The sequence below is a fragment of the Hipposideros armiger genome, unplaced genomic scaffold (assembly GCF_001890085.2).
Source record: "Hipposideros armiger isolate ML-2016 unplaced genomic scaffold, ASM189008v1 scaffold_1053, whole genome shotgun sequence".
Lineage (NCBI taxonomy): Eukaryota > Metazoa > Chordata > Mammalia > Chiroptera > Hipposideridae > Hipposideros > Hipposideros armiger.
This window is the reverse complement of record NW_017732403.1, coordinates 320365-333640: the sequence shown is the minus strand read 5'-3', so window position 1 is coordinate 333640 and position 13276 is coordinate 320365. Positions and strand designations below refer to the sequence as shown.

At 38.2% G+C, this 13276-nt stretch overlaps 1 protein-coding gene across 1 annotated transcript in view; it reads left to right on the top strand.

Annotated features, from left to right (window-relative positions):
• The first annotated feature begins 403 nt into the window (after window positions 1-403).
• The window catches only part of UBXN2B (UBX domain protein 2B), a 28146-nt gene continuing 15273 nt past the window's right edge, over window positions 404-13276 (top strand). The window contains exons 1-3 of the mRNA XM_019631900.1: window positions 404-613; window positions 6519-6622; window positions 12492-12642. Coding sequence (XP_019487445.1) covers window positions 530-613; window positions 6519-6622; window positions 12492-12642 — 339 coding nt within the window. The 5' untranslated portion in view covers window positions 404-529. The remainder of the gene's footprint in view (window positions 614-6518; window positions 6623-12491; window positions 12643-13276) is intronic.

The window sequence follows — 13276 nt, the reverse complement described above, 5'->3', positions numbered from 1 at the left end:
TAAAAGTGCGTGGATAAGACAGAAGTTCAAATAAATTTCGGATGAATGAGGAGGGTTGCGTAGTCTCTAGTTCTGATTGCAAAGGGCATTTACAGTATTCTTCATTCTCAACACCAATTCACGCTTTGGGGGCGACGTGCCACCCAGTCCTTGGTAGGGAAACCGAGGGAATTGTACAATAATTTTGATCAGATAAGCATCCAGAGGACGTTTCCATTGTCGAGTTAAAAGAACTTGCAAGTCTGTGCTGCCCCCTAGCGCGGCGTACAGCACCTTCAGGCGTTGGGCAGCAGGAACACAAGACTCACGCGGAGGCTTCTCTGAGGAAAAATTCTCTGAGCCACTTTTCCCTTAAGGAAAAAAGGGGTAGAAGACAGGTGGGCTGGTGCCGGAAGAGCGGGAGCGCGCGCGAGGGCACCGGGGTAGCGGGGGCGCGCGAGGACACCCACCCACGCCGCGGTTGCCTGGCAACCGGCCCCGGAAGTCGCGCGAAGCGCGTTGGCCACAGGCGCCGGCGAGCGGCTGAAAGATGGCGGAAGGCGGTGACGCCGACCCTGCGGAGCAGGACGCGAGGTCATCCGGGCCGCGGCCCCCGAGCGCACGGGACTTGCAGGTGCGGCGAGCGACTGAGCGCGGGGGCTTGGCGGGGGCGTGAAGGCGCGGGCGGGGGCGTGTCGGAGGCGGCCTCTGGCCTCGGCGGAGCTGTCCCCAGACCCAGTCTGGTGACAAGTGTGATTTCCCGCGCCACAGCCTCCCCAGCGCGGCTCAGCGTGCAGCGGTGTTCGCGGAAACAGCTGTGCGTTTCCCCAACACCTCGTTTGCAACTCAAGCACCTGTCCATTTAGAATGGCATTTGGTGGGCTCAGTTGAGGGGTTCACCGGTTGATGCGTCCTTCAGGAGACTTGCTGCGGAAGAAAGCTTTACTACGGCCGTGGGGAGATCGGCGGTCACTTGAAAGTAATAACAGGTGCGCTGGCTTGATCTTGTCTTGGATGCTGGTTCTGTCTTGATTACATACATATATATGGTTCCTTTATATCAGGTTGCTTTTTCCTTTTAAAGGTTGAACTAAAGTATTCCATCCTACGGCTGCACAGTCTAGTTGTAAAAGCTCCAGTCTATAAAACATCGCAAATGAGGAACGGGGAAATAAAGCTTTGTAATGTTATAGGGTATCAACATTAGGTATTTAAATAGGAGTGCACCAAATTTTGTTTTATCAGATGCTTAACACTACTTTGCTCGTTTTAGGCCTTTTCTTTCTTTCTTTCTCCTTGGAAGATCATTGATAAAATTCAACAGGTAAACACATCCATAAGGAGCTGTAATTAAAAATAAATGACACTGAATCCACAGCCTTGGTAGAAAAGTTCTGTTACTTTTAGAGTCACACCTTTATTCTACCTCTCTGAACGTACATGTTGACCACCGGCCATGTAATGTCCTGCTAAGCCCTGGGGAATGCCGAGAGAAAGGGGACATCAGATCCACAGTTGACACTGGTGCTGGACACTGTTGAAAGGGGTAGAAGTGTAAAAGGCATTTCTACCTATTTTTTGCAGAAATAAGATATGAATGTATTTAATATAACATTTTAAGATGGAGTATGAGTGAGTGCCCAAATAAGCAGTGGATAAAATGAGGAATTGATAAAATGAGAATGGAGAGATCAGCGTCAGTTTACGAGATGCACTGAATATAGAATAGTTCCAGTGCCCCTATGTCAATTCAGTAGTAGTAAAGAGAATCAAGGACCGGGAAACTATCATCTGCTTCATCTGTTCTATTGTAGACCACCATTGCTAAGAGGCAGCATGGGATGTTGGGGGGAAAATGAGTTTCTGGTTGGACCAACTTCGGTTTGCATCTTGGCCCTGCCACTTATAGTAGTAGTTGCATGAATATAGAAGAAATGCCTTAACCTCTCTCATCCTCAGTCTTTATTTGTAAACTAGGGGTGATGTTAGTGTGTCAAGGATGAAATAAAGTAACATCTATAAAGTGCCTGTGCATGACTCCCATATTATCCTGGCCCCAGTACTTGCTTGGTAAATATTTGGTTTCTTTTCCCTTAAAGGAACTCACTAGTTAGTCCATTCTAATGCCATTAAAGTTAAAACTGTGTAACTTAATGATCTCTCTCTTATTTATTTATTTTTTAAATTGGGGAGTTGGGGGAGGGGAACAGTGTTGGGGAATTGGGGAAGGGGACCAGCCAAGTTGTTCTTCAGTCTTCATTGTGGAGGGCGCCAGTCGCCATCTGGCTGCCCATCGGCATCTCGTGGCCCCTAAACTCAAGGTGCTGTGTTCAATCTTAGTTGCGGGTGGACGTAGCCACAATCCCATGTGGGAGTCAAACCAGCAGCCTTGTTGTTAAGAGCGCGTGCTGTATCCACTGAGCAATCCTGGCGGCAGCTCAGCTCAAGGTGCCGAGAGTTCAGTCTTACTTGCGGACGGGCATAGCCCACTATCAAACAGGCAGCCTTGTTGTGAGGAGCACGTGCTGTCACCAGCTGAGCCATCCAGTGGCAGCTCAGCTCAGGTGCAGTGTCACTGGCCCATGTGGGAATCGAACCGGCGGCCCTGTTGCTCAGAGCTCGCGCTCTTAAGCTAACTCTTAACCAACTGAGCTACTCGGCCGGCCTTTCTCTAATTTGAATCCCTTTTTATGTGAACAATGAGGACAGTTTGGTTAATGATCACCTGATACTTGGCAAGTTTACAGAGAATCCCGTGGATTAATATATGATTAATGATTAGAGATATCTAGCGTCATCTGGTAGATGACGCTAATTGTGAGAGTGCCTTTGTTTCCACTGTCACTTAGAAGATAGGGATTTTTTTTTTCATCTATCTACTTTCTGGTAGGTAGGTTAGCAACTGACTTTTTTATGAATGTGAGTTGGTATATCAGACACTCAGTATTGATAATCTTTCCTTCAGGATTTAATAAGAATGTGAAGAACTTGCAAAGAAACCTGGAAACGAGTGATAACATATGAGGAAATAGAGTATGTATCAAAGGTTTAAAAGAATTGGTTAATGTTCTTCTCCCTGACTGGTTTCTTGGATATTGATTAGTTTTGGATTATCTTGTTATTGTTTTAATCTAGTCATGCTTATTTTAAGAGTTACCCAGTAGTGCGGTTCTCAGTAGATACTTACTATTTTTCTGATAGCTTGCTCTGAGAGTCAATCTGTCAAGGTATTAATTACAGAAGAAAAAGGGTAATGTATTACTAATTGGAACAGCAAAAGTACCGCTAAATATGTATATCTTAGCAGCCACATAGTGTAGGGTTTGTCAGCATCTAAATCAGGAGAGATTTCTCCATTTCTCAAAAGGGGAAAGATTGATAGTTGTCTCCCAGAAAACCTCCCAGCACTATGAGCCTCTGATTTTCAAACTGCAGAAATCTGTGAATATCAAACCGAGAGTAGATCTTAGCTCCCTTCATTCCCCCCATATTGGGAAACACTCTGTGGGGAAGTTTGGGACAGGTTTGTTGGTGACATTCTAACCCTAAACACCTCAGTATTCATTATATTTGTGAACATTTTCAGAGATCTTTGTCTCTTCTCGTGCCCCTCATCCATCCACACACTTAGGTTTAACAGTAGGTTCAGGTATTTAATTACCTTATGCATGCTTCTGCCCCATTTATGAAAAAAAAATATTTCTGTTCTTAATTCTGTATTTCCTTATAGGTTGGAGTTTGAGTGGAGGGAATTAAGATTAACCTCAGTACTTATTAGGGTTAGGATTGGGCTTTGAGTGGGACAAAGAGGGAGTTCTAGTGTATAAGTGAGAAAATAAGATTATCTGATACTATGTTACAGTTGTCACAAGTACGCTAATCCTGTTGTATATCGTTGGTTCTCAATTTTAGTGTGCGTTATAGTCAGCGGAAAGGCTTGTTAAAGTGCAGATTACTGGGCCGAACCCCAGAGTTTCTATGTCAGTAGGTCTAGGGTGAGGCTTGCGCATCTGCATTTTTCAAGGGACCCCAGGTGAGGCTGATCTTATTGTTCTGTATAAAAATCAGTATTATACCTTCTGGCTGTTGTCACTCTAAGACTGACAATTCCAGTACTTTTAATCTTATGTTGTATACTTGATTTCCTCATTCTCAATTACTTTTCATGTTCTTCACATTTCAGATTCTAAAGAAAAGATTATCACTGCTTACATACATACTTTATTCTCCCTGTGTAACTGAAATATCTTCATAATCTAATTGTTTCACTTGTGGAACACTCCTGAAATTCACAGTGCATTATTACTTCATAGTGCTCATGTTTTTATCTCTTTATTTGACTGAGATTTTGTGGTTTCTGTTCTATTGGTTTTGACCAGTACTTCAATTTATTTTGATCCGTTTAAATAATTATTTCCTCTGCTGATGTGGTGTCATTTGCTATGTCAAATAATATAAATTAAATTTCTTTGGAATATTTCCTAATGAACTTATGCTATGTGATGCTACAGGGAGATCATGACTCCTGGCATTAATTCCCTGTAAGTATCATTTATTGTCCTCTAAATTAATGGTGCACCATTACTGATGAGAACCTTGCAGGTAGGTGGACTCCCTGCACTAATACAATTTTCTCCATATTCCTATTTTGTTAATATATTACCCCACATCCCAAGGGTTCAAAAGGCATTATTTGCTTTATTCATTTAATTCACAGAAGAAAATTATTTGATTGATCAGGTTAATGCAAACCTTAAAGCAAAAAACCTAACATAAAATAGTAAGAAAAGTACACAAGTGATGACAATATAATATTTAATATAAACATCAATAATAGGATAGCATGTGCTATGGGAATTTAGAAAAGAAATATCACTGAGTTAAGAAAATTAGGAAAGGCTTCATGAAGGTTGCTGAAATGGATCTTTGGAATACAGATAACATTTCCATTGATGGGAAAAGGAATAGCATAAAAGTAATTCAGAAAGCCAAAATAATATAATCAGCTCAGGAGGAAACCCATAAAGGAATACTGTTTGGAAGAGATTTCAGGGAGGTAAAATTTCTGAAAACTTTTCGGCCCAAGTTGTCAGTCAGAGTGAATCTCGCTCTTTGAGGGGATAGGGTAGGCAAGGCCATAGGACATATATAGATAACACTGCAGGAAGGAAAATGAAACCCTGATGTAATCATTATTAAACTTTTTTTTAATAATATCTTCGAGTGATGTAGCACTTGTCTTGTGCTTCACACCCATTATGCATTCCATAAAACAGCCCTCTCAGGCAGTTTTTTAATAGATTTTTAAATATGAGGGAATTAAGCCTCAGAGAAGTTAAAAATGTTGCCCAACGTCATACAATGAGTTAGGGTTTAATTCATTTCTTTCAGATTATGAAGCACTTTTATAACTAGGATGTCTAGCAAAATTGCTGTTAGAAATGTGAAAGTTAAGAAAAAGAAATAAGAAAGTTGATGTGTATGGGGGTGGGTGAGGGTAAAAGACGTAGGGAGGAAAAATAAAGCCTTTCATTTTTGCTTTCTTGTGTATGTATTTTAAAAGTTGATTAGTAGCATCTTCAAAGAATTAACTTTGCCCCAATTTCCTGTTCTTTTCCTGCTGAGGAAAGAAGCCCTGAAGATAGTTTTCATGCCTCTCGTGTTTCTGGAAGGAGCACTTTATCTGGGCTTTTTTGTTTTGCTGTTTGTTTTTTTCCCCAAAATATTTCCAAAAGATTATGGCATGCCAATTTTAATTGAATAGGAAGGTTTCTGAGTTGTCCAAAGATATCAAAAGTGAAAACAAAATAGCTCAAACAATATTGAAATGTTTGGATAGCTTTTTTTTAAATTCCAGTTTCAAGACCTATGTTTTCTTTATTTCATTTCGAAGATTCCCAGCTGTATATCTATTGATATAATACATAATTTGGTAGTATTGCTTTCTAGAAGTTATACAGACTCTGTGTGTGTGTGTGTGTGTGTGTGTGTGTGTAGTGTGTGTGTGTATATATATAAAATTCATTATCTTTTTTTTTTCAGTGGCTCATTTTCCTAAACTATGAAATTTATATGTGTGGTACACTTTTAAATAGAATAATTTTGAAATTGTTTTATGTGTTTGAATTTTGAAAACTTTAACAGCTAAATGAAATAATTTTTGAGCTCTAACGAGCAAGTTGACATTGGTGTGAAACATCTTCAGGTATTTTTAAAAGGATTGTAGAATTGTGGGTTCAACTTTGGAAATGATCTGTTGCCAAATACATACAATAATTATTGTTGAATAATTATTTGAAAATAAATAATTACTGTAACTTTAATTTAGTCTAACATATGTGGCATTTGGTTAGTTTTCTAAAATGAGAGATGCAGTGGTTTTATTTTAGCAGGGAGTCATCATCTGAAGCAGAAGCCTTCGTTTTTCCTTAGAACCTTTTACTATGGAGTTACAAGTGAATATTCTGCGGATCATTTCTAGTTGTGTGAAACAGTTTATTTTTAATGTTATATTTTATAACAAATCTGTTGTTTTACAGTTGGCCCTGGCAGAATTGTATGAAGATGAAGTGAAATGTAAATCTTCCAAACCTGATAGGCCTAAAGCTGCAGTCTTTAAAAGCCCACGAACACCACCTCAAAGGTAAGTTTTGTTTTGTTTTTGTCTTGTTTTTAAATATTGTGTCCCTTTTTAGTTCACTAATCCCAAATTATTTTAAATTGCCTCGGATATTTATTTTTTTTAAAGATTTTATTGGGGAATTGCGGGAGGGGAACAGCTTTGGGGAATCGGGGAAGGGGAACAGACAAGTTGCTGTCCTTTTGTTCTTCAGTCTAGTTGTGGAGGACGTTGCTTCACTGGCCCATGTTGGTGTTATCATTGCGCTCTTCCTGCGTGAGGCAGATTGGTTGCTGGCCACTGGACGGCCACTCACGGCGGCTCTTGGCAGCCCAGCTCCAGGTTGAGCTGTTGTTCACCATCTTAGCTGTAGAGGGCGCAGCGTCACTGGCCCTCATGTGGAATCTGAACCCAGGCCCTGCTGCTCAGAGCTGGCGTTCCAACGAGCCACTCGGCTGGCCCGGAATTTTTTAAAAATCTATAATTTCTTAAAATACATATTATTTAGGTACTATTCCTAAAACTAATAGAAAGTTAGAAGAAACTTATGGAAACATTATCTTAAATACCTAATATTTTGGTAGACATCATAGAATTATATACTGAATAGTATTTTTATGGGCACAATGGTTCTTTGCTGTCATAAGACTCATTGAGGATCTGATGAAAGCTGCAGCCCTTTTCCCTGCAAAACAGCATTTATACATAATTTTGTCAGTTGTTTTTAAGGGTTTGTCAGTTGTTTGTTAAAGCCCATCCACGGAGCCTCTGTGTGTCTTTTGTTGTCCATTTAAGATTCTGTAACTTCAGGAATCTGTCTTTGTTTCCATTGGATGATGGCCCATCTAATAAGGGATCTCTTAGACAGTATTTACTATTGCTAAAATCCTTGAACTATAAAAAGAACCAGCCATGAAGATTTAAGAGATGAGACCCAGGTATATTTTATTGCCACAAGTTTTCTTGTTTCCAGGAATATCTTCATTAACGTCTTTTTAGTACTGCAAATATCATTTCTGGGGAAAAAACTTGAATTTTCCCATTATATCTCATTCTCATAAAGTTTGTTTTACCAAAAGCTGAAAAATTCACTAAAAATTGTTTTTCCTTTTTTGTTTGTCACTGCTCAACATCCTTCCTTTCTGTAGGGGAGATAAAAATGACATATCTTTTTGGACCTTAAGAAGGAAGAAGAATATTTATAATTTTGCCCCTAACTTTTAATTTACAAATTTTCAAACCCATAGATAATCAAAGTAATAATACAGTGACTATATGCTTCACCTAGAGTCACCCGTTGTTAACGAGTTACAGTATTACATCCATGCAAGCGCTCTTTTACTCAGCTGTTTGAAAGTATATTGCAGCCATCATTACACTTCTCCCCTACATACTTCAGCACGCATCCCCTAATAAGAAGCACACATGCTTTTATAGCCTTGATAACATATCACACCTTAGTAAATGAATGGTGATTTTATTAAATCATTTAGTATATAGTCCATAGTCAGATATCTGTTAGAGCCGTTTTGGCTTTTAGGATCCAACCAAGCGCCGTGCATTCCATTTGATTATGCTACTTTGGAGTCTGATTCCAGAGAATTCCCCCCTTTAGTTGTTCGCTTTTCGCTCATCTATATAATCTAAAATTTAGTACATTGACTTCTTTGAAGTGTCTAGGCCAGATGTATTGTAAAATGTCCCACATTCAAGGTCATTGTTTCCTCATGATTAGACTCTTGTTAAACCTATTTGTGAACAATACTAGTAAGTGATATTGTCTGCTGTTTATTATATCACATCAGGAGCCATATAATTTCAGGTTTTCCCACTATTGGTGACATGTTCACTTGGTTAAGGTGCTGACCACCACATCACTCCATTGTAAGGTACAGTTTCCCTTGTACTCTGCAGGTTGGTATCTTGGCCCTGTTTGAATATCCTGTCCTTTCATTTAATTCTTATTTGACATATATGTGTAGACATACATATATGTAGAATATATAATATACTACTGCTTCCTTAATTTATACATCCTCCAAAGTTTTGAAAATACTTAAAATATTTATGTACCAAAGTTTTTCTCATAACTATTTGGCCATTGTTTGCCCAATTTGAGCATATTTTGAATAACTTAAATTTGTTCCTGACAAAACAAGTCAAGATATTTGACTAATTTGATTTTTTATAGTAGGACTAGTGTATTAATACTTTTCTTGCTATTCAAATATAATCAACATATTTTAATGAATTTTTTTCTCTTTTATACTGTCTGAAACAATGTTGCCATTAGTAGTTGTAATTTCATAATGCAATTGTTAAGGTCATTGTGCGTCGGATTTGATCTCTAGAATTGTTTACGTATCCAAAAGGAAATGCTGCCGTGAATGATATCGATTGAGCCTTAAGCTGTTCAATCTGCTTAAAACGGAATGTAAAACAAATTATTGACAATCTTTTTTTGCTAAGTATGATATTTTCTGATACTAAGTATACAATCCTTTTGATTTCATATTCAATATTGACATTTGCCCAGTTTCATTACATGGCTACTGCTTTGTTTAGTACAGAAAACAGTGCTTATTTCCATGGTCCACCTTCTTGGACAGTATTAGGTATCAGAACATTTATCTGCTCATTGTCATTAAGCTAATATATCTCCACTGTCTGAAACTCCAACCATAATGTGGTGTATGTTTTTATTTACAAGAGGAAGAACAAAATCTACAGAAAAACTCTCAGAATATAGCCTAAAACCTGCTATAACATATTCATCCACAAAAAGTTATATATCACAGATAGAACTTTAAAAATTTTTTGAACAAGTATCCTTGTTCAAAAATGTGAGAACTTAAAAAAATCCCTACAAGTCATTATACAGTCATATTGCCTTAGGAATTAAATGAGATAAAGTGTGTAAGACTTCTAGCACAATGTTGGTACTTTGTTGGGCCTTAAAAGGTTATTAGGATATAGATAAGCAAGCACAGAAGACAAATAAAACTCCAGGAACAAATGACACAGAGGAAAAAATTATACAGATGACAAGAAGGATCGGAAAAGGAACCAGCAGAACTTTAGTAGACTAGTGGCAAATACGGTTACACGGATGGAGTGCTGCCAGGGTGGGCTTCACGGACATGTGACCTGTGCAGTCACCCAGAGCCCAGGCTTAGGGCCTCATGCTGGGTTTCATGCTCTGCTATTACTCTCTTGAAATTCTTAATAAATTTTGAACCCAGAGAAGCATTTTCATTTGGCACTGGACCCACAGATGATGTAGCCAGTCCTGGATACAGGTACTTTATAGACAGCCAGCCAAGGAGAGTTGTTCTTGTGTAGAAGGCACTGGAAAGTCAGTATATGTTTTTTAATGTAAATTTTATGATTAAAAACGCTATACATGATGATAAAAGCTTTGATTCTAGAGATAGGTAACCCTCAGTTATATATTTTTTTCTGTGTTCTAATAAGGTTTTGCCAATAGATTCAAGTTTTTTAAATTCCCTAAGTTTCAGTTTTCTTATCTGTAAAATGAGAATAATACCATTGTTATGAGGATTAAATAAGCACATTGTTACCCCTTGATAAATATTAGCTATTATTATATACATTTAGGAAAATAGGACTGGTGATACAGTATAAAAGTAATCGTAATGGGAAGAACAGGATGAGGATACAAAGAAATCAAGAAGAAAACAATTGTGGTAATCTAAGGAATGTAAAATTTGGGATTAGAGAGGCATCAATGAAAAAGAGAAAGGGTGAAGTCTATGTGTGATACTTTCAAAAAATGTATTGTAGAAACTAGATAACATGGGATATAGGGAGTCAGGAATGGGAAAGAGAGAAGTCTTAAAGGTTCTTATTCTGAGATACAGGAAAAAATGTGATTGTTAATGGGATGATAAGTTTAGTTTTGGAGAGATGAGCTTGATTCAAGTAGGGGCTTTTAAATTCAGCAATAAACCATACAAGAGTAAGAGGATGCTAAAAACATGTATTTAAGAGGCATCTGTGTAGAGGAGTTTGTTATTCATGAGCATGGACAAATATTTTGATGACCAGATGAGTTTAAATAGAGAATATGAGTCAAAAATATAGTTATACTTAATTATAAAAGAGGAGAAGTGGATGGATTGTGGATCTAAATATAAAAGGAAAACAATAAAACTCCTAGAAGAAAATAGAGAATCTTTATGACCTTGAAGTAGGCAGAGATTTCTTAAACAGGTAATAAAAAAGCTTTAACCATAAAGACGCTAGTAAACCTTTTCCTATGTCTGGTTTCCTATGAGGTCTTACTCACCACAGCCAAGATAACAAGGAACTTATAGTTGTATTTTGCCCGATTAGAGACATGGGACAGGGAACGGAAGAGCTACAGGTTTTTTCCTATTCTTTTCCTTTTCTTTCCTTCCCTTTCCCCTTCTTTCCTTTCTCACTCCCTTTCCCTTTCTCTTCTTCTTTTCTTATGGCTACCTAGAATTATCTGCTATCGAGCTCCTTCTAACACTAACCGTTGTCTTAAGAGCCAGCTGTGCCAGGCAGCCTTCGGCCTGCTTGGTGCCCTGGGCTCTCTGAGTATAAGCTTGGCAGGAAGGCTTCGATTGGCCTCCGCTCTGGGTAAACTGGGGCCTCAGTGTACTTCTCCAGAGCACTGGCAGGGTGGAGGCCGCCCCACATCCACCGCCAACCGCGCCTCAGCAGTTGCGAGCCAGCCGCACGTCAGTGGGTTCTGCTTCCTGCTGTCCACTTGTTCCCCAGGTGGATTTTTCCTCCACTTACAGTGAGCTGAGTGAGAGCTGGTCTGCCCTCCCCTCTTTCTGCTCAGTTTGCACATACTAATTTTCAAGGCAGTCTGAAGGTGACCTCCATTCTTAGTCTCCAGAGCTGATACAGTTTACCCCCTTTGTTTTGTTTGGTGAGTCAGTTCAGTGCAAATTTGAAACTGGATTGAAGGGAATGGGTAATTAAGCACATGAGCTCTGATTGTCATCTTATACTGGAAGACTCCATGTTGATACTTCATTGGTTGTACTTTCCGTTATTCTTGATTGAAAAAAAAAAGTCTTAAAAGATAAAATAGGGTACTAATCTTGTGTAAATTTTTATGTTCCCAAGGACCATTATGAAGTTGGAATCAGAGTAGAAATCAGTTACTACATAGTTTATTCACTGAAAATTTTGTGGTCTAAATTATTTACCTTTAACACAGGGGATTGTAATTTTTCAGTCCAAAAACCTCTGAGGCGTAAACCCTCTATGTATAGCTCTGTGGTCTAGATTTAGATGTTCACGATCTAAATCTAGAAGTCTCTTTACTGACTAGGTCCCTACTGAGTGTGGATTCCTCAGGAGAAGAGACTTAGCTTCTGGTTGTCTAAACTGCTCCACCCCACGCACAACAGAAGTGCTTAAGTTGTGAAAGAGATGCATTTAATAAGCAATTGCAAAGGGCGAGGGAGGAAGAAACAAGCCAGTTCTCATGCCAGATGCTGAACTTGCTACAAGAATCTCCGTCAACTCCATGAGAAACTGTATGAGCGGTTACTGTTTAATTCTTTAATCCTATTTTTAAATATTCCCACAGAAGGCATACAAATTATTTTTTAATTAAATTTATTGAGGTAACAATGGTTAGTAATATTATGTAGGTTTCAAGTGTACATTTCTATAATACATCATCTATATATCACATTGTGTGCTCACCACCCAGAGCCAGTTCTTCCATCACCATATATTTGACTCCCTTTACCCTCTTCTACCATCTCTCTCCCCTCTTCCCTCTGGTATTTTTTAAAATAAAAGTTACTTTCTAAGACTGTAGCTTTTTACTTTAAAGTAGTTTATGTCTGTATTCTAAGTTTTATTCACAAACTGATGTTCAAAGGTTTTATTCAAGTGAACATGAATACAGTGGATTACATATAGTTCGACCCTCAACTGGGAAAATTGTGAATGAACTTTTCAAAGAGGCAAGGGAACATGGGGCTGTCCCTCTGAATGAAGCCACAAAAGCTTCAGGTGATGACAAATCTAAGGTAAATGCTCATTTTAAAACTAAATATTTAAAACTAAAAATACTATTTATATATTTTATCCTCTCTATAGTTTTTATACTATAACATTCTTTTTTTCTAACTGTATATTTCTGTTCTAAAGATTTGATTCATTTTTATAAGATTATAGTCTTTCTACTGATGATTGAAAGCTGAGGCAATTTCTTATATTTCAGTGTAACTCCTCTATTTACCTTTTTCATTTGAAATAATTAAAGACTCACGGGATTTGCAGAAAGTATCCAGAGAGGTCCTGCGTACCTTTCACCCAGTTCCCCCATTTCCCTAATGGCTAATGATGTTAGTTGCATTTTCCTAATAGCCTGTGAAGTTGAACATCTTTTCATGTGCTTATTTGCCATGATCTTTGTTATCCTCTTCAGTAAAATGTCTTTTCCTGATTTTTGCCCATTTTCAAGTTGGATTGTTTGTTTTGTTACAAATAAAATGGTTTGAGAGTTCTTTATATATTTTGATAGATATGGGTTCTTTGTCAGATATATGGTTTGTAAATATTTTCTTGTAGACTGCAGCTTGAATTTTCATTCTCTTACCAGGGTTTTTCATAGAGCAAAAGTTTTAAAATTTGATAAGTCCAATTTATCCTTTTTTTTTT